Source organism: Osmerus mordax, chromosome 18 (genome assembly GCF_038355195.1).
Source record: "Osmerus mordax isolate fOsmMor3 chromosome 18, fOsmMor3.pri, whole genome shotgun sequence".
NCBI classification, from domain to species: domain Eukaryota; kingdom Metazoa; phylum Chordata; class Actinopteri; order Osmeriformes; family Osmeridae; genus Osmerus; species Osmerus mordax.
The window spans coordinates 4,223,075-4,250,083 of NC_090067.1; the positions used below are offsets into that span (position 1 = coordinate 4,223,075).

The window sequence follows — 27,009 nt, forward strand, 5'->3', positions numbered from 1 at the left end:
GTAAATCTGAGTATAAGCCACACTGGAATATAGGTCGCACTTGATACGAGAACAATGATACCAAGCACGAGTATAGGCAATCTTACAGCATGCCGTTGTGTAACACACTTCGGTGGATAGTATGTCCAGAAATAAAGCCAAGTGTTTCGTGTATTGTATAAATATTATAAACATTTATTTTACAGTTAATGTTTGTTAGCAATTACATCACCAACGGTGGCAACTGTCCGAGTTTGGGGAGCATAAAAAACATGGGTAGCCTACTTCATCCATGTTCCCAACTTTACTTGGTGGGAAATTGTGTTCTCTTATAATCCCATGGACAAATGATATATAAAAAAAAAAAACTGTAGGCCTACTTTTTCCTCCCAGCCATCAGGTAATGTCTGTCCAACAGCTGTTCGGGCTCTGATAGATAAATTGTTCCTCTTCATAAAGCGGAAGCACCAAGATGGGCTAGACGTAAAATCCTCATGTCCCATTTCCTTTGCCATTACACTGGCTTTTAGTCGAATGGCTACAGTACTCCCGGCTTTCCCGGCATCTCGCTGGGCTGTGATCCAAGACGCCATATGCTTCTCTAAATTTGGCCAGCGGCAGCGTTGACCTCGACCAGCGGCTCTGGCAGTGGTTTTCTGCTTTTTCAGGTCATCTTCGCGGAGTCTCCACTGACGAACCTGTCTCTCATGTACTCCATGTTCTCTTCCTGCGGCACGGTTTCCTTTCTGTTTCGCAAGTTCAATTACCTCCAGTTTCTTAGAATTTGTATAAGATCTTCTAGAGGATGATGGCGCAGTTACAGATTCATTGCGAGGCATTATTAATATTTAAACTTTACTTTTAACACGAGTTAATGTGAATAAAAAGTGACTGCTAGTCTGCAGTAACTATAGTGATGTGTTGTTCGTGAACGATTCAAGGACTCGGGAGTAGAGTCCTCTCAAAGAGTGATTGGTTCATTTTTCTCGTGACCGCGCATTGGGACTGTTGCTTAGGCTCATTCAGGCTCGAGGAAACAGAAATGATTCGTTCATTTCCCAACTGGGTCTTCGGGTACGAGTCTTCGGATCCTTTTTCACGTGACCTGGATAGGTGGAAATGAACGAATGACTCGAAAAAGGATTCGTTCCTTTTAATGAACGAGATTCAAAGAACCGAGTCCGTAAAATGATCCGAACTTCCCATTACCAGCAGTAACTGAAGACTGAACCAAAACTAGCACATTTCTCGGCAGCCTGGAAATGGCTGAGCGAGTGAAACGAAACGTCTGTATTTGTTTATTTACACGCACATGGCTAAAATTGCATGGTCTGATTGACGATAAAGTTGACATTAGAGGAAAGTTTGTTTGATGACCATGAAATATGATATGACTTATTAAATCATGATTCGGACAGCCATGGACATTAAAATTGGTTCAGCATCAATCTGCATTAAAACATGCACAGTAACAAGAGTAGAGGGAATCAAGTGTTGTCTCTGCTCACTGTTAAATGATAAACTGTCCTTTTTATACTTTTACTGACCATACAGGTAGATTCCTTCAGAAAATACATCTAGTTTACTGCGAACAGTAGTCTGCGACGTTGTCTAGAACGATCATTCACCCACAAAATGCAATTTTCGCGTCACTTCATAGCTGATCTCAAAGCACATGTGATAAGACATTTTAAATTTCGTTCTTCTATTAGTTTTTCTAACTTGGCCATTTTACTCAATCAAGGTTTACAGTTAGTGCCAACAGTGTCTTCCGACCAGCTGCAAAAATTTACAAAGGAAAAAACTTTCCCAACAGAACGTTCAGATTTCTGTGCATTCCTAAAGAACTTTCAACAACTTGATATTTCTCAAAATTTCGATTTTTTCCATGTTGACGGTACGTTATTTTGGAAACAACCCAATCTTTCGTTTAAGACATGTCTAGTGGTTTTGCCTCTATCCAAGGTAGCAAGCAAGAAAGGTTTGATGGCTTATCCATTGCTAGCCTGAAATACATACTGTGTAGCCTATGTAAAGCTAGCAAAGAGAACTCCTAGTCGCTGCTAGCTTGTAACAAACACGGATACAAAACGGTATACAATATAGTGCTAAACTTAAAATGCGAATGAAAATGCAAGAATAAATGTTTTGTATCGCCGTTGTAGGTAGGCTCGTATTACTTACTGTCAAAATCAAATTTCTAAGCTGAGGGCGGCAGGAGTCGTTTTCGACGTCTTCAGTAGTACAGTGGGTAGAATTAAATTGTGTTCATCTCTGGGTCTTTAAAGAATGTATAATACATTACAACACATATTCTAGAACTGTAATCACCAGCTGCATATCAGGCACGACACTAACTATGATCCCAGTTATTAATATGTGTGGCATTTTAATCACTGAATGCATCACGGGCACTGTGCACGAGTGAATATAACAACAGGATTTATGAAGGAGGCATGTCTTAAAGAATATATTGTGCTTATTAAAGTTATGCATTGTGCTTATTAAAGTTATGAACTTAGAAGTGTGCCCAGGCTTAAACATTGGATCTCACACTGAGTGTGGGAAGCAGGCTGTTCTTTGTGTCTCTATCTTTTCATTTTCAGAAACAACCTTGAATCTGGGTGGAGATGGCACCCGAGCAGGTGGGACGCGGAGGCAAGAACAACTCCCTGATGCAGGAGAGAACAAGCTCAACCCTCTTTTCATCTTTTTGTTTTAATTGCACTGTATAAATATATGCTGGGGATGGACAGATAGCCAGTTGGACTTCGTGAACCAGCCCAAACTCTGTTGCGGGTAGGGAAACGTAGACAACCCCAGAGCTCTGTACTTGTTGATTTCCAACTGCTGCATTAAAGCTGATATTATCGGACCTCTGCGACTCCAGACCACTCTTTCTAGAACACAGATTTGTGTCATAGAATACCATCATTACATATTGGAATAGACACAAAGATTTAGAATCCTTCAACTGGTGACCCCGACGCTGAAAAGAGGGAGTCCAGAGGGTTCCGGCCCGACCGACGGATCGGGGGAGAGACCCATACACCGGTGCGAGGAGACAGACGTAATCGTCAGAGGCCTCAACATAAAAAAAAAGGTAAGCAGACACCTGTTAATTCAAAGTACTGCTATTCGGAACTGAGAACCAAATTTAGACGATTACTATGTTTCATCGTACCTAGTCAAACCAACAGTGGTGGGAAATCAACCGTTTTTGTGTTTTGTCTTGTCCAAGGGGAGGTTAGAGTCCTCTCCAGGGGTTAGAGTCCCTAAATTCGTTGTCTTGTCCAAGGGGAGGTTAGAGTCCTCTCCAGGGGTTAGAGTCCCTAAATTCGTTGTCTTGTCCAAGGGGAGGTTAGAGTCCTCTCCAGGGGTTAGAGTCCCTAAACTCGTTGTCTTGTCCAAGGGGAGGTTAGAGTCCTCTCCAGGGGTTAGAGTCCCTAAATTCGTTGTCTTGTCCAAGGGGAGGTTAGAGTCCTCTCCAGGGGTTAGAGTCCCTAAATTCGTTGTCTTGTCCAAGGGGAGGTTAGAGTCCTCTCCAGGGGTTAGAGTCCCTAAATTCGTTGTCTTGTCCAAGGGGAGGTTAGAGTCCTCTCCAGGGGTTAGAGTCCCTAAATTCGTTGTCTTGTCCAAGGGGAGGTTAGAGTCCTCTCCAGGGGTTAGAGTCCCTAAATTCGTTGTCTTGTCCAAGGGGAGGTTAGAGTCCTCTCCAGGGGTTAGAGTCCCTAAACTCGTTGTCTTGTCCAAGGGGAGGTTAGAGTCCTCTCCAGGGGTTAGAGTCCCTAAACCCGTTGTCTTTGTCCAGAGGGAGGTTAGAGTCCTCTCCAAGGGTTAGAATCCCTGAACACTGTCTATTTGTGTGGAGTCAGATTGAGTTTAATAAAAATAGAGAGGAGTGTGGTGTGTTTTTTCCTTTGACCAAGAAGTTAAAGAAATCCCGAGGAGAGTTGGAGAAAGGTGGGGGCTAAAAGAGTCAGTTACGTCGAGATCTTACAAAGGTTATCCCAGAGGGTATACCCCTGGTTTATAAATAGGTTCTAATACAATTGGAAGAGTTATACTAGAGCAAAATTAAGTGAATAGACGGTAAACGCTAAACAGCTGTGTTGGTCAAAGAATGGTTTGAGGAAATGTATGTGAAAAATTATGAGGAAGCAATTGGAAAGTTACATAAAGGATTGGTTTAGAGAGGATCATGGAAGGTTATGAAATAAAACAAGAACGTTTTGTGGATGTGAAGAGATGATTGGTTTAAACACTGATGTTTTGAAGAGGAAACTACGAATATACTTTGAAGGTATATATGGGATAACATTTTAAGTCAAAATAGTAAAATCTAGGGTTTTTAAGAGTTTTGATAAAGGTATTAGATGTAATTTGGTTAAAAATGAGAAAGAGAAAATAAATAAATGTACTTTTATTTGGAGTTTAATTATAATTTGGTTTTAAGTTTTATTTAAGAGTTTTATCAGAGCCTGGCATACTGTTTGGGATAAACAGTTAGGCTGTGATAATGTTGTATTATGAAGAGGGTTATTATAACATTCAGTTCTGAAATAATTTGGGAAGACTCATCAAGTCTGATAAATTGTGGTTATGATGGTTTGAGCTAATTGGCTCGTTTTGAACTGCAGCAAAACGAGTTATGAAGTTCTACCTATCTGACCTTTATAGAAAATATAGTTGGGAAAAATGTTTGGTTAATAGCTACATTAAGCACATTATTTGGTTTATATTTCATTTAAGAAGCATACGGATTCTGGTTTGGCATAATGAAAATTGCTTTGATCATATCTTTGATAAAAAGAGCTGTGATTTGGTAAAATAGAGAATCTAAAACAATATTGGTCTTAAACTTAACTGTTTTAAAAGACAGAAAAGGTTTTTTGGAGTGAAAGAAATTAGACTAACAGTTGATTTTCTAAAGAAGGGAACAAAGAAACAGATTGTAATTTCTAGGCATGAATAATAGGAGTTGAATATCAAATGATGATGTATGGTCTTATTAGATGCTGTTACATGTGTTTGCTCAACAATAAGAAAACTGAAGGGTCAATACTGCCTGGTAATTATAGATACAGTATGTTTACTATGTGAATTGAAGTCTTTCCCAGTCCTATACCAGATGCATAACACCATTTGAATTGATTTATTGGAGATCATATGTAATACCACAACTTAAACCTTTCACATAGCATGATGAAGAGGCGAATCAAATGGTTAACCAATTTTATAAAAAATGCTAACTAGAAAAGAGATGTCTTCTGCTAAATTCTGTTCCAGGTGAATCAGTAAACCAAAGAGTGGAGGAGTCAAACGAGGAGATTGGGTATTGATTAAAGTTATCAATGAAAGGAGGGATCTTATGAAATCTTTAAAATATCCTGTCTAATTTCTGGTTTTTCTATTTGTTTCGAATTTATTTTATTTTATTACAATTCTAAAAGCTTGGCTGAAGTTGTATGTATGTGGTGAAGGGGGCCTGTGAGCATGTCCAGGTCTGCCGTGGATACATGGATGTCGAATGTCCACTCTGTGGAGTGACGGTGGGTTTTCCCCTATAACATCATTAGGGTTTTCCCACTGTGTCCAGTGTGTCCTCACCACTTGGCCATAACGCTGCATAGTCTCATCATTATTGTTGATTTGTATGCCAACATTGTGTAATCAGTAATGGGATATTTTTTTATTTGTGTTTGTTGTCACACCCTAAAAGGGTGTGAAAGGAGGGATTTATTTGAACTTTAAAAATATCCACTTTAAATCCTTAAATGGGTTCTTGATTTCAATATCTGTGTTTAATCATTGGTGTTCGACTGTTCGCATCTCATTTGACTCAGTTACTGCTTGATCATGGGAGATAAGGTGATGCTGGGACTGTAACTCTTTTCTGCTTCAGGACGAGTCAGACCGGCGGGTCTGACTACCTAACCCCTGTTCTAAGGCCCCATTCCCCTGGAGACCCTGCCCCATCTGCCCCTATGCCTCATCAGACCTATGAGTGGTCTGCCCCCCCCCTTCCCCTTGAAGACCCTGCCCCACTTGCCCCAATACATCATCCGATGTTCGGAGAAGCCTGTTGTACATTTATGGACAGGACCATTCAAGGTCATCGAGAGAACCTTGCACGCCCTAAGGGTGCTGGGGAAAGGAAGTACGTGGTACCAGTGGAGCATGTGTTGTGCTGCTCCAGAATCCAGTTGTACGTTGCAGGAGTTGGTGGAGAAGGGCCAGTGAACCTTTTGCTATTGCTACGAATGTGAGAGTCCGGAAAAGAGGGTTACAACTAGGCCAAGAGTGATACTGCTTGACCACACTAGAATTGTACTGGACTAAGAAGGTTTCCGCTATTTTACTTAAGAGTGTTCTATATCAATATCAACATGACTGTTGCTGTATCCCATGTATCAGGTCCCTGTGTAACAGGATCATTGTCTCGGCTGAGGATAACCCGACGAAGGGGTTCCAAATGCCGTTGCTGGGGCTGGCTGACCAGGACGAGGAGGCGGTGGTTGGTCCGGGCTATGTTGATTGATCTCTGGTGTTTTCAGAGATCAAAAGAGGGATTAAAGAATGTATAATACATTACAACACATATTCTAGAACTGTAATCACCAGCTGCATATCAGGCACGACACTAACTATGATCCCAGTTATTAATATGTGTGGCATTTTAATCACTGAATGCATCACGGGCACTGTGCACGAGTGAATATAACAACAGGATTTATGAAGGAGGCATGTCTTAAAGAATATATTGTGCTTATTAAAGTTATGCATTGTGCTTATTAAAGTTATGAACTTAGAAGTGTGCCCAGGCTTAAACATTGGATCTCACACTGAGTGTGGGAAGCAGGCTGTTCTTTGTGTCTCTATCTTTTCATTTTCAGAAACAACCTTGAATCTGGGTGGAGATGGCACCCGAGCAGGTGGGACGCGGAGGCAAGAACAACTCCCTGATGCAGGAGAGAACAAGCTCAACCCTCTTTTCATCTTTTTGTTTTAATTGCACTGTATAAATATATGCTGGGGATGGACAGATAGCCAGTTGGACTTCGTGAACCAGCCCAAACTCTGTTGCGGGTAGGGAAACGTAGACAACCCCAGAGCTCTGTACTTGTTGATTTCCAACTGCTGCATTAAAGCTGATATTATCGGACCTCTGCGACTCCAGACCACTCTTTCTAGAACACAGATTTGTGTCATAGAATACCATCATTACATATTGGAATAGACACAAAGATTTAGAATCCTTCATCTTGCATTAGGGACAAAGAGTATAAAAGTACAGTTTTAACCTCGAGAATAATCGTCAGAGTTTAGAAGACGTATCTACTCTTTGTAATCGTGGTACCGGTTGTTGGAACACCCCCGGATATAAAATCAGGAAATCACGTACCTGAATGTAGAGCGTGCAAGTAACATCTTCCAACTACGGTGGATGACTACAGCACAATTCTGGTAACTACACAGTGTACATTTTTTTGCTTAGCAGTTAGCACACTTTTGTCCATAGCAACGTATACATACTGCACACAGTAGTGCAGCACATGGACTACAAGGGCAGTTGTAACAGTAGGCTATTACAGTTATTAGTACCAAAGAATAAGGTTAGCAAGACAGTGCAACAGTAGCATCATCCTAACTATGGATCTCATCTCAACAGTAGCAGTATCAACTATAATATTGTTTATTTTTATATGAGATAATATTGCATAATTCGGCAGATAAGCCAATCGAACAACATTATCATACGATGCATCTTTTTATTTTCTGTATTTTTGTCATCAAATTTCAACAAACATAGAAATATCATTGCAATTTATCAATAAACAGAAAATCTTTTTGAAAATCATATTCTACGGGCAGGTATAAATACATTGACTGGATCATCTCAATAATCATTAATTACAAAGACAGTTATGTATGCAGCTACACCAGAACATCTCCATGATGACTCATCTAGTCTACAAAGATGGGCAAAAAAATACAGTGTGTCCGATCAACATCTTGACGCACTTAGTCTTTTTACACACTCGAGGTCTACTCCATAAACATACAGTCCTTTCGATTTCAACAGAAGCATTATGTACAAGTCAAAATGCTCATGCTCACTTTGCCACCCCTCAGTAAAGGCTATTTATACACACTGAGTGGCACTACAGTGGCACTAACTAAATCATCTGCACATTTTTTTTTAAACAATGTATATGAGTTTGGTTATCAAAGTCATGCACAAGTTAAATTTATTTCTGACATTAATCAAACTTGGAGTTGGATGGTAACTATAAAAAATGTCAACGCACCTACTGCACACTACAGGTTAAGGCAATAGAATTAAATTCCTGATATACCGTTAAAATGACTGACATGAAATTAAAGCTGCTCTAGACTCCTTCAACTCAGTACCTGCCCCTTTAAATCACATTGATCCATCACAAAAGTGACTAACCAGGAATTACATGTTGACATTCCGCAATAAGGTCTTAAATGAATGAAAACATCAAGGAACTCAATACAGCCTTTGCACAGTGCAATCACAACTCAACATTAGAAAAAGCCCTTTGAATCTGTACATATGGCATGGCTTTTCTATCACAGAGGTTGGAAGAAAAGACAAGCTTTAAGAAATAATTTCATCAGCAGAGTGCAATAGGACCAGAATATCTCTACTTAAGAGGGTCAATGCACAAGTAAATCAGTGACGGAAATACCCTTAAAATGATAAAATGCACTGAAAAAATACATAGCGTCATTGCAGCGCAAGAAATCCAACAACCGCATATTTCCATAGTGGTGTCCTTTGAGTGTCTAAACAGTTACAGTGCCTCTATGTGGTTGACAATAGTTACTGCCACATTTAAGTAAGCAGAAGTCTTCTACTGTTAATCTAGGATCAGTTTACCCATCCCAAAATCCTGAGATTTGTCACTGGAGGGACATGAGTTCAACTGAATGGAGATCCCCATCAACAGGCAAACTTAAACCACTTATATAATCAGTAACTGTGACACATTTGCACACAATCTACCAATACCAAGTGCCACTACAGACAACAACAACAACAAAAGTAAACTTCCTCTCAAAACTGAATTGCTTAGAAAAACTATTTTCTACATTTGGGTTAATAAGAAACAAATTACTTAAAAAAGTGACTTTTGATGTTTTTGAAAAATAATAATATATCAACTTGTACCCTCTCCTGCAAGTCAATCTCTCCCACAGCACTCGCTTCATAGCAGTTAAGCATATAGTGCACATCAGTTAGACCCAGTTCATATGTTCACTGAACTCGTTGCCAAGCCAGTCCAACCCATTGTTAGTTTTCTCTCTTTCATTTTTGGATATGGGAAAAGTACAATACACTTATGTATAAAATTCTGTACCCGATAATTATTGCATTTAACACAATGAACAATCCTTTTGCATATGATTTATATGGAATCTGGTTGACTTCATGTTTCTCTCTGAACCTTCTTCTTCTGGGTCAGTTTTGGAGCCTCTAGGATCGGGTCGGACTTTACTGTGAAGAAACCAGTAAAACATGATGTTATCATCATCATAACATTAGTATATAATTCAGTTGTAGCTCTTCACTATAGGTATAACAACTGGACTGATTATATAATTGACAAAAAATCTCCAATTACCAACAGTGTTACACATTTCAAACTGCACCAACCCTAACCGGTGGTTCTATAGCTGGTTCTATAATTCTCTATCATTAACAGAAATATTTGATTTCAATCAACCACATGCAGAAGTTGCTTGACCATGGATAAGATATTGTTTCCAAACTTGCATTAGGTAACTGGCAAATAATTTTTGTAGTTCACAAGCTAGAACATTTCTACAAACATGATGGCATAAACAAATGCTGCCCAACCATCTAAAAAATATGACTACAGCATTAATAAACCATGATTGTATATTGCTGGTTTAAATTTAAGTGCATGTATTTTTCCTGTTCGAAGACAAGGAATTCATACACTATTCTACTGTGACACCTACTTCAAAGCTTTCAGTTTTTTCTGTGCATATTGGTCAACATTGGCAGGAAAGCGGTCTTACTCTGAGAGCACGGCATGGTGGCTAACTGCTTGGTAGAGGTTACTGCTGGAGGAAGCGCTTAGCTTATTTGGGTCTTAGGTAACATGTTAGTCACTGGTAGGACAGAACTCTCAGGGTTCACCTACGCAAACAGAGGTACTATCAATATGAAATTTTCCCGATTCTAATGTTTTTGTTTCATTTTTTTTGTACACATCTAACTACAGATAGGATCTTTCGCTCTCAATCATTTTTTGTTCAACTGTTTTCTTACCTGTGCTGGAACACCCTCATCCTCCAGTTTCTTCTTCTTTTTCTTCTTCTTCTTGGATTTGGCAGTTCCCCCACTGGCGGCATCCTCCATCTCCTCATCCGACACCTGGGTTGTCAACAAATATCAGCCAATTAGGAACTCTTTCACCAGGCTTCCGAATTTGACATGGACAAAGCCACCAGAGAACAACACACGATTAGACGGATACACAATCAACGGCTGGATGGAGTGTCTGGATGGAGTGTCTGGATGGACTGGATTTTGTGTAACTTAACCTTTAGATTTATAACAAGAGACTAGAAGATGACTCATTTCATGAACATTTATTCAGATGCTGTTATGCGTAGCTGTGAGTGGACAGCCATGTCCGACCTGGCCCACCTGGGGTGCGGCCTGCTCCGGTGGTGGTGGGGCCGGGGCCTCCACCACCACCGGCTCCTCGTAGTTCCCCCACAGCTCCGTTGGGGCGTTCCAGTCAGAGCTGGGGTCCGCTGCATCGATGCCATCTGGTGACACACCATGTCATTACAGATTGATATGAAAACCAACATTTCAGGTGTTGACAACTTCAAACTTTTACCAAAATGAATATACCACAAAACGAAGCACGTGTTCAGTGAAGCTGGGCTCAGACATGACCTCAAATTAAGGACAAGTCGTTCCAGGTTCTTTTCCTTCAGTTGTACGCCTAATTGTGTGCATGCGCTAGATTATATGGTGTGCTGGATTTAAATCCACTAATCGTTACCATGCCCTCGTTGGATTTAAAAAACTGAGCTCTACTTCCTTTTGGTTGTTAAAAAGATTGCAAGGTAAGGTTGTGCTTACTGGACCAAACATCCTCACAAGCGGGCTGATTATCCCGTTGCCGATCAGCAGGAAAATGGGGCTTGGGCTCCGAGGCTAGAATTAATACAAAAATAAAAGAATGTAGAACAGAAAGAGACCATAAGCATATTTCAAGACATAAATCCATTAAATAGTCGGATAACTGATTTTGAACTTGACTTTTATTTACCTGTTGTGTTCATTCCAGGCACAGAGAAAGTCACAGGTTTGAGTTCAGGCTTGATCCTGCTGTCGACCCCACTCCATGTCCCTGATATAAAAGGGTAACGCATTGTTAATATGCAGTACAAACTAACTTGAACTGATTTTCACCATTGAGATAGCTTGACAACTGGTAAGGAAATCCAATTATGGCATAGTCTTGACCAAATGGGTATTTGTATTGATATTGGTAAAGAACTGTTTTGAATGTCAGAGCATTTGCTCTGAATGCTTAGACCCTTCCACATCCAAAGCATTCCAGTTCCCAGTAGTGTGACAATAGCATAGTATATTTGCTACAGTATGTGCATTTGATTTATCTTAGCCAGGACAGTAGATTCATTGGAATTTTCACAATCATACAACCAATGTTCATTGACTCACCAAATTGTTAATGAAATGCATGTATGTGAAACTATTTGTCTTTAGACCAGCTTCCAGTACCTTCCATATCTGGATTCCAGGTCTGGGACTCAGGGTTTCTGTGTCGGGGGCCAGTGGTTATGGCCGGCCAATCTTTGATGGCCATCTGGCTGGGAAGTTTTGTGGACACATCTGCCCATCCTCCCCCATTCACTGAGGGCTCCTCTCTCCAGTGGGGGTTCACTGAGAGTGTGAAAAGAGCGCTGTTAAATTATTACCTCAATGAGACATTGTGTTGTGTGTTGAGAGAAACACGTAAAAAATATTTGGGCCATTTTGATGGCTCGAATCACAAAATGACATAAGATTAATAAAATGGCCTCTAAAATGACAGTTATTTTCTCCCTCAGCCTCCACTATGTAACAATAACATGGATGAGGAGAAGAGATAACCTGGTGCAATGGAAACATCTCCTTTTCCACCAGTCCTTGTCCGCTGGGGTTCTGCAATCAATTAAAGCAGCGTTTAAGTGACTAAGTGGGTGTCTTTGGATTTCAGATCAGACTTTTAGATGCACTAGTCCAAAGGTTCAAGCTCATGATTAAAACAGATATAATAAGGTATAAAAACAAACACAAAGTCCATGTTATTTTTATGGACCGACTGACCGACCAACAGAGTGAGCTATAGGGGTGCTGGTTGGAAACAAGGAAGCAAGGAACAAGAAAACACTTCTAGGAACCAGTCTCTCTGATATCTTACCTTTGTTTTTTCTGTTGGTATGGAGGGGGGCGGTGACAGTGGGTGGGTTTGTATGAAAGCTAGGAGCCTCCACACCACCTGGGCTTCCTGAGTCATCTGGACCCTTGTCCTTCCGCCGCTGTTGTTTTTTCTCTCGGTTACTTACCTTGGTCTCCCATGCCCCTAAGGAAAGACAGAGTGCTTGTGAAGAGCTTTGAGTAGATTTAAAGTCTGTGGCTGTTTGATTCATTTGCCACGGCCTCTTATATTTTTGCCTTTGACATCTGTTTATTTTTCATCCAGCCTTTACTTTCATCAGGACACTGCATAGGCTTTTCAATAGTTCCATGAAATCTAGTTTCAACTAATCATTTACAAACAGAGATTGCAAAATTGAAACTGGGATAAACAATTGGTAGATACTGCCCAAAGCCCTAGTTGGAAACTAGACCTATCCCATTGGATTAAGGCCACGTGTCTAATAACCTTTCACCTATTTGACTCAGCAATAGCCAAGTTAGTGAGTTACGGGTCATTTTGAATAACAAAAAGCCTGATTCCCTCAACAATGCCATTGTTGCCTTAAGGAAGTTCCTTAGATCTGTGAAAATACTATACTACTGCAGAATATACTGCAGGCTGAACCCTGAAAGTAAGGTAGTTTTATAGCCAACTTGTGCATGCCTTAAAATAAGAACCATGCAGTCTAATCCTATACTTTCTGACTGGTATTTTTAGATTTCCCAATACAATATATATATACAACTGATATATTTGCATACATGATTCATTAATATACAGAATATTCAGGCAAACTTAATAAGGAAATAGGTACATACCATCATCTGACTCCTTTCCAATCGACACTAACACATTCTTGGCTGGCTTTACCTCCTGTTTAGGTTTCTTCTTGCTTTTCTTTACCTGTGTAAGTACAGGCTACAAAAATGTGATATATGGCACTGGCTACATTCATATTACTTTGTTTCAGTGCACCAAAGATCTGTGGGGGCATTTTTAGATGTACTTATGGAATGTGACATTCTAGCTACATACCTTCTCGGTTTCAACCTCTGGTGCCAATAATGGAGATGATTTGGGGATTTCTTCACCAGCTCTCACCTCTGCTTTGGGCTCTGGTACAGTTCGACCATTGGATTGAGCCTTTTCAGGGGGAAATATACATGTGAATAAGTATCAGAGATGTCAAGCTGTAGCTACAGTTAACATATAGCTACATTATGCTGGTCGACTGGCTCACTAACTAAATGAAATACAGCCCAACAACGTTATACTCACTGAGGTCGCTGGCAACAATATTACGTTTACGCAATAGTTAAATACATAAACTAATGTTCAAATAATGAGATTACAGTCACTAACTAATGTTCAAATAATGAGATTACACTATTGATCAAATAAGCAAGGAAACAGATCTGGAGACAAAGTTCGTACATATACACCAGCTAAATATATTTTACAAGGGAAAGCAAGTGGCCAGTAGACATTATTGATCAGAGCAAAATTAGTCAGCTAGCTCATTTTTGCTTATAAGTTATTTGGCTTCTCAAAGCTAGCTAGCTTTAGTCTATAGAGGATGCCACGACGTCAATGCATTTGCTCAGCCAGGTTGTCAACAGCTAGCTAAGAGCTCGGGGCTAAGCAGCTAACTAGCTAGGTAAATGTCTTGAACTAGCTACTTACTGTACCTTATCAACAGATTTCTTTTTTATCTTTTTCTTTTGTTCCTCGGATTTGACAGTCTTGATCACTGGAGCCTTCACTGGTTCACCACCACTGCCGTATGTGGCAGACGTTATACGCTTTTTCCCACTGCCACATAAAGCGGCCCACGACATCACAAGCACTACTAGCACACCAACGACCGCCGTTAAGAGAACAGCCCAAGACGGGTAGAGCTCAGGCCTCAGTCCTAGTTCAACTCCAAACTGCGATCTAATATATCCCTGTCCAGAGGATAAGATCTCTCTGAGACGACTAGAGATCAATTCAGCTTGCTCCATAGCTAGGGCTTGCCAATCCGTTGCCATTCTCTCAAGCTGCCAGTACAGTAGCTCAAGATTGATTTAAGCACAGCTACGAAGTTGTCTGCTAGCCGCCTAGCACTGCCAGCCACCGTATGCTAACAAGGGGTGGAGCTTGACCTGAAATGAACAGCCTGGGAAAAATATGAAACCTTGACAACAAAAATTACAACATATCTACGTTAATATGCATATTTCATGTGTGTATTATACATTGTTTAATGGTATATTTAAATGGATATCATGAGAAGTCAGCATTTAAACGGTGTGCAGTTAAGCACAATATATCTTTAACCATAGATAACACACAACTACATTTTCAGATGGCAGACATTTTTATATTTATATATAGACTTTATTTATATAGCACATTTCATACAAGAATTGCAGCTCAAGGTGCTTTACATTAAATTAATAAAAACAATAATACAAGTGATAAAAGTAATACAAAATGTAACTCAACAAAAACAGGCCGCAGTCTTTGCTGGAATCCAAAACACATAAGCCGCAGTCTTTGCGGTATCTCGAGCCACTGTCTTCGTGGTTTCCCAAACAAGCCGCAGTCTGCGGTATCTCGAGCCACAGTCTTTGTGGTTTCCCCAATATAAATAAAAATGTAACTCAACAAAAACACAGGCCGCAGTCTTTGCGGGAACCCAAAACTCAACAATCACACAGGCCGCAGTCTTTGCGGGAATTCAGAACACATAAGCCCAGCCACAGTTTTTGTGGTTTCCAAATATAACTAAAAATCTAACTCACAAAAATACAAGCCAGTCAAAAACACACAAGCCGCAGTGTTGGCGGAATCTCGAGCCACAGTATTTGGGGTTTCTCAAAACAAGCCGCAGTCTTTGCGGTATCTCGAGCCAGTCTTTGCGGTATCTCGAGCCACAGCTTTGTGGTTTCCCAATATAAATAAAAATGTAACTCAACAAAATACATAAATATGTGCATAGTACAATGTCATTCAAATCTCTGAACTCTGTCATGTGTGGACTGAATTCACTGTTTGTTATAATGTGGATAAAATAATTATATAAATCTGTGTGCCAGTCAGCTTAAAAGTCAGCATCCAGAGTGAATTCACTGTCCATGGCATTAGACATCACTCCAAATCTCTGATACTCAGACACCCTTTTCTCAAAAAAGTTAGTCTTCCCCTCCAATGAAATGGACTCCATGAAGTCAAAAGGGTTTTCAACTTTGTAAACCTTAGGGAAAAAAGAGTGCTGGTTGTTTATGTATAGAAATGTATGATTCTTTGACACTGACACTTTCGATACACAACTCTGTTACAATATTCTGTTTATTGCGATACCCTTTAGCCCTATAAGGGCTAATCTTCCAGGGTACGAACAATTAACAAACACACACATGTATGACATATATATACAGATTACAGATCAAAGAAACATAGTCATACATAATCATCACATAAAATATACAGTAAAAAAATTCCCATAACTTCCTCAAATGATTTTGTAATTACTCAGTACTTTGTAGGGACTGTGAAGGGGACACAATCTGACATACCTTGTTTAGTCCCAGATCCTCAAGCAGCCTGTCAGCAACAAACTCAATATATTGCTTCATCAGTGAGCAATTCATTCCGATGAGATTTACTGGTAAAGCCACGGTCAGAAACTCCTGCAATGGCACAGGGTACATCATCTTTTATTCATTTAACAGTCTATATCCAAAGTGGTGTACAAAAAAAAATGCATTAGAAATGCATTAGAAGATCAAGGATCAGTACTTCGGTGATCAGAGTCAATGAACAGTCTGTATTTACTAGCCGCTTCGCAAAGTAACCAACATCTCAGCTAAAAGGCCACTTCTGGTGCCCTTAGGCTGAGCAGAAAAAACAAATTTAGTCAAAGTGAAGCTTGTAGAGGAGCATCTTGAGACCACAGAGGGCCATAGGGTGGGAGAGGTGTGTAGTTTCCACTACTGGAGAGCATGGAAGGAGAAGTACCGCATGTGGGAGAATAAGGAACCTCCTTTCTTTTCATAGGGGTCAGGAGAGGGGTTATGGAATAAGAGTTATGGAAATGTTATGGAAGTATCCAGCTTTTATACTTATGATTGATTTTTCCATTTACCTGCTCAATGCTAACGGCTTTCCTGATAATGTCCTTTATCCTGTTCTCTGAAGGCTTCTTCACAATGTAGCTGAACAGTAGGCAAGCAAAGTTACAGTGCAGGCCCTGAAATAAAAGAGATACAGAATCACAGATACAGCTTTAGGCCTGTCACAATACTTAATTGTGATAAACGATATTATGGTCATTTTAAGATCATTTTATGCCACTGATATAATGGTAACATACTGTAATAGCAAAATAAAGCAAGCACACCCTTGATTCCTATCTTGGTTACAGAGAGCAAGTGAGATTCCTATCATTTTAGTTAGATGTACCAACACACATTTAAACACAACAGGAAATATTGAGGTCTGTATTATGTAGGCTACAATTAGTCGACAAGCCTACCCACAGACTGGGTTTTCCCTTGTGATATATTTTCCTTCAGTCAAATGTAAAACAATTTAACTAATCCTATTACCTCATCCCGGCTGATTAGTTCATTGGAGTAGGTAAGACCCGGCATCAAGCCTCGCTTCTTCAGCCAATAGATTGCAGCAAATGAACCTGAGAAGAAGATACCCTCCACAGCAGCAAATGCAACTAGTCTCTCCCCTGATAAGAAAACAACATAATCCCAATAACCAGAGACATTTCATAATTAGCCCAACACAAACACACAATGACCAAATTACAAAGGCTGATGAAACCAATATATGTTTGTGTTGTACTGTATTTCAGTCAAAATCCTATGGATTGAATACAAATGTTACATACAATAGGCCTACGTTGAAGCTCTAACATCTAAACTTACCAAAAGTGGATTTGTCTGATATCCACTGGAGTGCCCAATCAGCTTTTTGCTTCACACAAGGCATTGTCTGAATTGCATTAAACAAGTAATCCCTGAAAAGACAAACGATAAAGGAAGATGTTACATTTACATTTAGTCATTTAGCAGACGCTCTTATCCAGAGCGACTTACAGTAAGTACAGGGACATTCCCCCGAGGCAAGTAGGGTGAAGTGCCTTGCCCAAGGACACAACGTCAGTTGGCATGACCGGGAATCGAACTGGCAACCTTCAGATTACTAGCCCGATTCCCTAACCGCTCAGCCACCTGACTCCTATGTTACTGTTGATGCACATTTTGTTGCATTTGAGTTGACCGCTCTGGTGTGGTAAAGTAACTACCTTTCCTTCAAGTCCATGATGTAGGTGTTGATGAGCAGACTGTACATTTCGGAGTGAACATTTTCAATGAGGATCTGAAAGCCGTAGAAGGAACGTGCCTCTGGAACCTGAACCTCCTGGCAGAACCTCTGGACCTATGAGTCAAGTTTAGACACATCTGTATCAGCATATAGATATTGCTAGTCATAACTAAATAATTACCAAGAAACCTCTACCATATCATGCAACTGGGTAGAGTACTGAGGACTTTCTATTTTCTTCTATTATTGATATTGTCTTTAGAACTTTGCAAGACTATTGAAATCCTACTTACTAAGTTCTCATTGACAATGCCATCGCTGGCAGCAAAGAAGGCTAAGACATGGGAGATGAAGTGTTTCTCAGTAGACTTCAAGTTGTCCCAGTGCACGAGGTCTTTAGAGAGATCCACCTGTGACAGTGTAGGCTACAGTTAAAAAAAACAATAACACAAATCATGGTGTCTTTGTGGTTGTTGGAGAGGTGCAGGTTTCTGATATCTGGTCGACCTACCTCCTCTACTGTCCAGAAGGACGCCTGCGCCTGTTTGTACATTTTCCAGATGTCAGGATATTGGATGGGGAAGATGACAAAACGTCTTGGGTTTTCTCTGAGCATTGGTTCATTTTCTGTCTCGGAATTGTTGTGGTCAGGCTCTCTGTGTACATTCTTAACCAGATGAAAATCAAGAAAGCTCAACATGCGTCGAATCATCACGTCATTAGACGTCACCTCTGGGTGGTATCGTGATAGAGTAAATGTGTCTCAAGTTCAACAGGTTTACGTTATAAAATTACGTTTACGATCCAACATCATAGCCAATCACTGCGCATGCGCATCCTTTCATAACATTAAAAAATGGACGACATTGAAGTGTATCTAAAATAAACCAGGTCTCTTCAAAAGTTCAATAACACGATTATTAAAAATTGTTGGATTAGATTAACCACTGTGCAAACTATGTTGCATAAGACTACGCAATAGCCTACCTAGATTTATTCAACCAATGTGTCTCCATAGATCGTTACAAAAAAGCAAGCTTTAACAGACAACGCTTTACGTGCATTAATTGAACAATGCTCATACATTGACACTATCGATTACCTGACACTCTTTCGACATCGGGCATTGATCTACATGACTTAAACATTCCATTTTTAAACAGAACAACTCCACTGCTCCTTCTCCATGGCACCTCCATACAAAATAAATGCTGACCACATAGTTGGTTTACAGCGCCTCCTCTGGTTCTTAATGCACACCAACACTTTAGGGTAGATGCACTAACCCAGGAGCCAAATTTTCCTTTTCAACTATAAACTGCATTGGAAGCCAAAATCCATCCATCGATTGAAAATAAAAATCACAACTGCTTTTCTTCTGGAATCTCCAGTTGGGTATTTTTCACATGAAGTGTTTCTCAATTTATCTTAATATGTTAGCAAAATCTATATTGTGGGAGAACGTTCTGCAGATCCAACAGGCATTGTGTCAAACTGTTTCCCACTTTTCTCCATCATCATAACATTAGCATAAACATAAGCCTACAAATGAAAGGTTGGCATGAAAAACAATGTTTGTACAGTCTTGTCACCCTTATTCCCCGAATGAACACAATCTGCACATTGGAAAAGTCCATGCTCATTAGATACAATATGGCTGTATTCCAAAACCTTTTTAAAGACTATTAAGGTTTAGGCAATTTACTCTAACTAATACTAAAATTGCGTGAGAGCCACACAAGTGGTCAGTTGGCTCGGCTCCGGAGCAACTGCTCTACACAAAACATGAGGTAAGAACAAAAATACTGTGGGATTACTTTTATTCTAATGGCTTGCACATTCACACCCATTGCTATACATTGTGACAAAGACACAAAAAATGGCCACTGAGTTTATTACAAACGGTGTAATACAAAACATCCTTACATAAACTAAAATACATACCTTTAAACAATGTATTTATAAAGGCTTAATTTTGTGGAATGCCAGGAAAAGGGGAAATGCAGGTAAGAATGTTATCCTTCCTATGCTCCGAAGTTATGAAGTGCCAATCTGAACATGTCATTCACACATATCCAATTGTTCCCAACTTGCTTCAGCAGGAACACTTGATGAAAGCCCATAACATGGTCATCATCAGCCTATCGAGAAAAAATAAAAACAAGAATTACAGTTTTTTACAGTCGCTAGGACACATTTATCAATACTTAAGTCACTTTTTCAAAACTCTTCACACAGTTCTCCTAACCAACTTTCAGCTTGGCACAGCAGTTAATTTCACATTCAAAATGCACTTAAACTACCAAATCACTTCATACATGTCTCAAATCAACACATTCTTCCATAACACTAACAAAGGTTGACAGCCAACAAACATACTTTGTCACCCACAAAACAATGACCTAAAAATCACTAACAACAGGTAGCATTATACAACGTTTTCTTATGTAAAACAAGGACACCTCTCTACTGTTTAGAATTCACTGCAATATATGTTACTGGAATGAATCAGACATGATGCAGTATGCTTCAATATGTTGTATATCTTTCTTTTTTTTCTCACTAATTCCAGAATACAAGAATTTGTATACACACCATCCACTGATACAGATACAATAGGAATGCTACTGTAATCTTCTGCATTTGGCCATAGTTTCTCATCCACATCACATCTTATGTCATCTAGGGCAATACACTTGGGAAAGAATCTTCTGGCATGCCTGATCCATCCCTTGAAATGTCCAGGCATCCAGCATTCATTGCGTCCAGGAGGGACATTTGATCATGTGGAGGGTGGTCATACAGTAAACCTTCCACATCCATGAGGAAAATAATTATTCTATGGGGTTGAGGAATGGAGAGTAAGGTGGGAAGACAAGTGACACCATTCTGGGATGGGCTGCAAACCAATCGGTGACTGCACGGGAGTGGTGAAATGCCACATTGTCCCATACAAATGTTGGCTGATTTCTTCTCTCTGCATCCTTTTCCTCACCTAGCACAACCCTTCCATAGAGATCATTTTATGGCATTTAATTTTTTGATTCTAAATATATTTCATTACAATATTACTGTAGAAATTCATTCAAATTATTCAGTTTTGTATTATGTTATTGTTTTGAACTGAAGTTTAACAGTTTTGAAAACAGTATGTAAGCATGTGCAAATTGGCCTGTAGGTACATAGAGTTTTGGCAGTTGTTGTGTCGAAGTGATAAAAGAATGAATGTAATTTGAAAGATGTAGTCATTGAATGCATATTTGTGCCAAAACAATGATAAATGATCCACAGTTTAGCCCACATATACTTCTGTTGTGCTCACTGTGTGAAGAGTTTTGAAAACATGACTTAAGTATTGAGAAATGTGTCCTAGCGACTGTAAAAAACTAATATATTACAATCAACTGCCTATACACGGTTTCTAAAAAAGGAAGACATCAGTTCAACCAACCACCTAAAGGTTTCTTCAGATTTAATCTATTGTACAGGAAGTCAGGGTTGTTATGTAAAGGAATTGTGTGTATTCAATAGAGCAACTCCTTCAAAGCTCACCTTTAGCTGCCCCATCACCATGCTGACAACACAACTGTCAGGTGTGGGCTGGTGGTCCTGTGCAGTGATACTGTGCTTGATAGACTTAAAAGGCAAGCTCTGCAGAAAGAAGAGAGGCCTATGAGAATAACAACCAGAGAGGAGGTTTTTACAGCGATAGTGAAACTGAAAATGCGTCACTTGCAATTAGTTTTTTCATGATGGCTTCCCTCCCAGGGAATCCTTCTCCTTCCCATGTCAAACAGGAGAAATCTGCCTGTAGTAACAGCACAAAGACAGTTTAATTACACCTGGAATGGAATTGGCACTTATAATTTAATGAACAGTTTTGGCATATATACAGATGCGGGTGAGATGGTCACAAGATTATAATACGAAAATAAGAACTGACACGGATACTTACATACAGGTCTAAGAGTTTAGTTCTGTCGCTGTCAAACAGATTATAATAGTGTTGCACAAAGCCAGACCCAATCAACTCCCACACTGGTTTCTCGGACATGTTTTAACAGGCAGACTTGGACCTATTGACATTAGGGAGTGTCCATGTCAGTATATACAGTTCCAACAACATGACACAGTAAAGCACCTAGCTGCTAGGCAGCTAGCAATTAGCTAGGCTTGCAAGAGTGCAGCTTTCATCAACCATGTTGTTATACATTGAAAGGATAACAGCTTTGAGATGACATTTACACACTTTTGGTTATGAAAAAACATTTCTAAATGACATTGTAACCATCATTAGGGATAGTGTGCGCACAACTCTGTAAATTAGCATTCTACAATGCACGTGTTGCTATGAAGTTAGCTCGCTGTAGGTAGTGTTACCAACACAGTGAGGATTATCTGAAAACGTGTAATTTTTCATCACACAATGCAATATTACTCAACATACAATCTTTGCGTTGCAAATTTGACTACCCAACGATTTAATGCGCGATTAAAATTGCTTAAATTTACCTTGAGATTTAGGTACTAATCTAATGAACTTTTGTAGATGCACGCCCTCGACTTTCCAGCAGGGTGAAGCCAGCCTCAATAAGGAAACTACTTTCCGGTTGATAGTTTAAAACAATGTCAGAATAAAGGTCACAGAATGTTATGTGAATTATTTGACTGACTAGCACACCTTATTTCCGAAAACGGTAGAGAATTAGACAGACGTCACATAACAAATTAAACACTTTAATTATCATAATAAATCATTCTAAAATGAACTCACTGCTTAAATTATAATATTAAGGAACAAATAGAGTCTGGCAGGACTAGCTATCCTGCCTCAACATAGGTTACCTAATATAGGTTAGCACTTTGAGATACAAAGAAATACAAATACAATTTATTATTATTATTATTACCTATTTACTAATCTGAGTAGTCAGATTAGTAAAATACTGTTAATCATCTGCATTGGTGGGAGGAGTTTACCTATAGATGCCATTAATATTGAGTTGAAAAACTGATATTTTACACACAATCACAATTAATCAAACAATAACCCATAGTGACAGAATGAAAATGTGTATCAAAAATACATTCCTCTTATAATGATCCAGACCTCTAATTGTGTACCTATCACAGGCTGATTTAGGCTGTTTCTACCAAGTTTCTAGCATAACCTCACAACCTATTAGTTTGGATGGGGAGCATCATGCTAGTTTCTTCAGGCATCAAGTCCATTCAGAGACTTGTCCCAAAGCCATTCATGCTTTAAGCTCTCAAACTTAACCGTGAGAACCTTCCACATTTTTGGCACATGCTCTTATATTGAAGGCAAATTCTCAAAACCGGAAATCATATTGAGGACAACCAGAGCCCGTCTAGGACAACCTTCTCTGATTCCCGCTTAAACTGCACTGCTTCAACTTGACTCAACTTGTGATATCACGTCCGAAAAAAACAATAACGTTATTCAGTTCTGAGTTTGACCAGCAAACATGATCGCCTGTGCGATCACCACACAGCACCACTAGCCCCCCAGCTTGAAGCAAAGGCCCTTATGGATCTTGGTGGCATTTGCATTTCTGTATTTTCATACCCGTCTCGTTCAAGTCATTTCATTAACACCAGTGTAAATATCCAAACAATATTCCCCAATATATATTTTTTATGTTCTTGAACCTGGCTAAAAATAATAGTTTTTTCCTATTTTTTTTTGTTTCCATTTCATTTGCTCACGCCAAAGAAAGCATATCCCTAGTGTTGGGTGAGTTGTCACTTTATGAAGAATTTTCTTCATGATATAAAACGTGGTGTTTATCTGTGACAGACAGAGTAGTTTGATGTAAAGGAGCACAAGCTGTTTGACACAGTCATCCCCTGACCCTCTCAGGCAGCATCAACCAATTACTTACGTAATAGTTATGTGCCTGTTGATCAACTACCAACATGGACCTTTAGTTAGAGCATGGCCCAAGCTAGTGAATGTACATTTGCTAGCAGAAAAATAATAATTAGCTTATCTACGATATGATGTACCACATTCTGTGCACATTTTGACCATGATGACAGTGTGCCAGAGGAGATGTTTAACAAGGTCCCTTTGTATAGCTATCTATAACCTTTCCCTACTCTCATGGCATGATGAGTCATGGGGGGGGGGGCACTCAGGGAGGGGGGGGGCACTCAGGGAGGGGGGGCGGGAGGCCCAGAGGCCCCCCAGGAGAAATGTGATCTGTCAACTTCAGTGATGGACACTGGCTGTGTGTCTCTTTGTGATTTCTGTGTTTGCGTGTCAGGAGGAGCGTGGCTGAGGATTATGTGTGTGTGTGTGTCAGGCCTGTCTAATGCAGAGTGTGTGAGGAGGAGCAGGGCAGCAGAGAAGATCCAGTTCTCCAGAGGCAGGAACCTGAGAGAGAGACCCGGGGTCAACTACACTGAGCAGGAGGAGTCCAAAGATGACCACTACCTCTGTAAGATAGATACTACCTCTGTAAGATAGATACTACCTCTGTAAGATATACACTACCTCTGTAAGATAGATACTACCTCTGTAAGATATAAACTACCTCTGTAAGATAGATAGTACCTCTGTAAGATATATACTACCTCTGTAAGATATATACTAGCTCTGTAAGATAGATACTACCTCTGTAAGATATACACTACCTCTGTAAGATATATACTACCTCTGTAAGATAGATACTACCTCTGTAAGATAGACAGTACCTCTCTAAGATAGATACTACCTCTGTAAGATAGATACTACCTCTGTAAGATAGACAGTACCTCTGTAAGATAGATACTACCTCTGTAAGATAGACACTACCTCTGTAAGATAGACACTACCTCTGTAAGATATATACTACCGCTGTAAGATAGACACTACCTCTGTAAGATAGATAGTACCTCTGTAAGATATATACTACCTCTGTAAGATAGACACCCTCTCTTTCTCCCTCCTTCTTTATCTCTCTCCCTCTCTCTTTCCCCTTCGTTCTCTCCTCTTCTCCCTTCCTCTACCTCTATCCAGACTGTGAGGAGTGCAATGTGTTCTTCATCAAGGAGTGTGAACTCAATGGCGCCCCCCTGTTCGTCCCGACACCCCTGCAGCCCTGGGACTGACGGACCGGGCCAGACTCACCCTGCCACCCGGCCTGGAGGTCAGGAGGTCAAACATCCCTGGGGCCGGGCTGGGGGTGTTCAACTGTGGGGGTTGGTCGCCAAGGGAACCCACTACGGCTCCTACGTGGGAGAAGGGAAGGAGGCGGAAGAGTCCATCGAGAGTGGAAACTCCTGGGTGGTGAGGAGGAGAGGGGGAGGAGTGGTGTGTGTGTTTTGATGAATGATTAAGGAATACGATTAAATGATAAAATTTTAATATGAAGTTAAGCAACCAAGATCAGAAAGAATAGTTTTTACTCAAAAAGCTTTTCATGCATCCCTTATGTGAAGCAGAAAGTTTCCCTGACAGAAAGTTCCCCCAAATGTATGAGTGTATGTTGTAAAACCATGTATCTATGGATTTTAAGTGAGCACAGTGTGTGTGCATTTCCATATTTACAAGAGCAGACACTGTGACGAGTACATCGACACCAAGAGAGACTCACTCCAACTGGATGAGGTGACGACAAAAACTCTTCTCACTCTCCTGACTCCCTCAACTTCTCTTCATTTAAACCTATCATGTTCTGATCCCCCGCTACCACCTCATCTCCCTCCCTCCTTCTCCCTCTCATCCCGTCCTCTTCTTCCCATCCCCTCCTCCTCCTCCCCCCAGGTATGTGAACTGTGCCCGTAATGAGGAGGAACAGAACCTGGTGGCGTTTCAGCACCGAGGAGCCATCCTGTACCGCTGCTGCCGGCCGCTGGCGCCGGGGGAGGAGCTGCTGGTCTGGTACGGAGAGGAGTACGCCAGAGACCTGGGCACCTCCTTTGACTACCTCTGGAACAACAAGAGCTCCACCAGAGGTACCTCCTCTTAGTGTCCTCTTCACCTTTGACTACCTCTGGGACAACAAGAGCTCCACTAGAGGTACCTCCTCTTAGTGTCCTCCTCTCCTTTCCTCCTCTCTCCTCTCCTCTGACATATCTCGTCAATTTCTCTCCTCCCTTCTCTTCTCCATTTCCCTCTCTCTATAGGAATATTGGAGGGACTTGTAACATCGAGCTACACAAATCACTGATTGGAGATGTTCTTAACCTACAATATTATTGACCTTAACTGCATTCGTATAGTAGAGGACTGTACAAGACCATTGATCTTGAGTGAAGTTAATTTAATGTCAGTAGTACATTCGTCTCTCTTTCATTACCACCACAAACAACCATTACACCCACAGACCAGGATGGCAACCTTTTAATCCCTTCCCTTGTCATTTTAAAACTATGCTGTTTGTATTTAATTGTATTTAATGGTATATTTTACTCTCTTTCTTCCAGGACCAAGGATAGAGTTGTCCCAGACTCAGGTGTTCTCCTGCTCCCAGTGTCCTATCTCCTTCACCACCCAGATCTAACTTCACAAGAACATCAAGAGGTGCCACCATGATCTGTACGTCTCTCTGCTGAGGAGTGGAGAGATCAGACCAGAGACTGTCCTCCTCTCGACCATGCCCCAACACGGTCCCTCCCCCCGATCCCCGCCTAGGGAAGCATGGACACGGAAAAGGCCAGAGATCACCACTGTGACCAATGTGGGAAGAGCTTCAGTCTGTCAGGACATTTACACTTTTGTTCTGGGAAGACTGGAGATCCTGAACTCTAGATCTCACTTAAGAATTAAACATACTGTTTATGAACATAGGAAATGTATGTATTTGTGTTCATTATTTAAAGTAGAATTATACATAAGATATTTGATTTATACTGAAAATGTATATTGTATATAAATGTCAACATAAAATACAGTATGTACGATTGTTTCATTGTTTATTATATAATTGTACAATAATAATTAATTCTGTATTACTTGATATATATTTGACTTAACATAAACTGAAATAACATGCTATGTTATTTCATGCACACATGAGCTTCAGTGCCCCTGGGCTCTTTGGGGTACTAATCTGGCCTTGTCTAGACCGCTTAGCTGAAACTATAAACTTGGCGGGAAGAAAAGTAGAATAAAGTTATGGAATAATTTGTCATAGGATAATATCTCCTCTTGCTTGGCCCCTTAGGATCCTATCCCTTCTAGCTCAGTAGG

At 40.2% G+C, this 27,009-nt stretch overlaps 3 protein-coding genes and 1 pseudogene across 7 annotated transcripts; 1 reads left to right on the top strand and 3 right to left on the bottom strand.

The window, feature by feature from the left end:
- Positions 1-7,737: 7,737 nt before the first annotated feature.
- mtdha (metadherin a) lies at positions 7,738-14,573 on the bottom strand. 5 transcript variants are annotated; one of them, XM_067255304.1, is made up of 11 exons: positions 14,174-14,573; positions 13,521-13,628; positions 13,304-13,403; positions 12,486-12,647; positions 12,176-12,226; positions 11,804-11,965; positions 11,328-11,408; positions 11,138-11,212; positions 10,691-10,815; positions 10,310-10,414; positions 7,738-9,508 (listed from the first exon to the last, which is right to left on the bottom strand). In XM_067255304.1, the coding sequence occupies exons 1-11, from the start codon at positions 14,513-14,515 to the stop codon at positions 9,506-9,508; spliced, it is 1,314 nt and encodes a 437-aa protein (XP_067111405.1). In that variant the 5' UTR covers positions 14,516-14,573; the 3' UTR covers positions 7,738-9,505. The 5 variants fall into 5 exon arrangements, with proteins under 5 accessions (XP_067111405.1, XP_067111404.1, XP_067111403.1 ...); XM_067255303.1 differs by having other exon boundaries at positions 10,682-10,815; XM_067255302.1 differs by lacking the exon at positions 7,738-9,508 and having other exon boundaries at positions 9,566-10,414; positions 10,682-10,815; positions 13,304-13,388.
- A 280-nt stretch (positions 14,574-14,853) lies between these two features.
- Positions 14,854-19,014, bottom strand: rrm2b (ribonucleotide reductase M2 b). Its single transcript, XM_067255613.1, has 9 exons — positions 18,913-19,014; positions 18,322-18,477; positions 18,104-18,220; positions 17,791-17,924; positions 17,411-17,502; positions 17,078-17,211; positions 16,615-16,719; positions 16,046-16,159; positions 14,854-15,723 (listed from the first exon to the last, which is right to left on the bottom strand). The coding sequence occupies exons 1-9, from the start codon at positions 18,961-18,963 to the stop codon at positions 15,571-15,573; spliced, it is 1,056 nt and encodes a 351-aa protein (XP_067111714.1). The 5' UTR covers positions 18,964-19,014; the 3' UTR covers positions 14,854-15,570.
- Positions 19,015-19,613: 599 nt separating this feature from the next.
- On the bottom strand, positions 19,614-22,402 carry nutf2l (nuclear transport factor 2, like). The gene is made up of 5 exons (XM_067255730.1): positions 22,323-22,402; positions 21,766-21,886; positions 21,547-21,618; positions 21,363-21,461; positions 19,614-19,951 (listed from the first exon to the last, which is right to left on the bottom strand). The coding sequence occupies exons 2-5, from the start codon at positions 21,862-21,864 to the stop codon at positions 19,835-19,837; spliced, it is 387 nt and encodes a 128-aa protein (XP_067111831.1). The 5' UTR covers positions 21,865-21,886; positions 22,323-22,402; the 3' UTR covers positions 19,614-19,834.
- A 1,550-nt stretch (positions 22,403-23,952) lies between these two features.
- LOC136962468 (histone-lysine N-methyltransferase PRDM9-like) lies at positions 23,953-26,568 on the top strand (annotated as a pseudogene).
- The last annotated feature ends 441 nt before the right edge of the window (positions 26,569-27,009 follow it).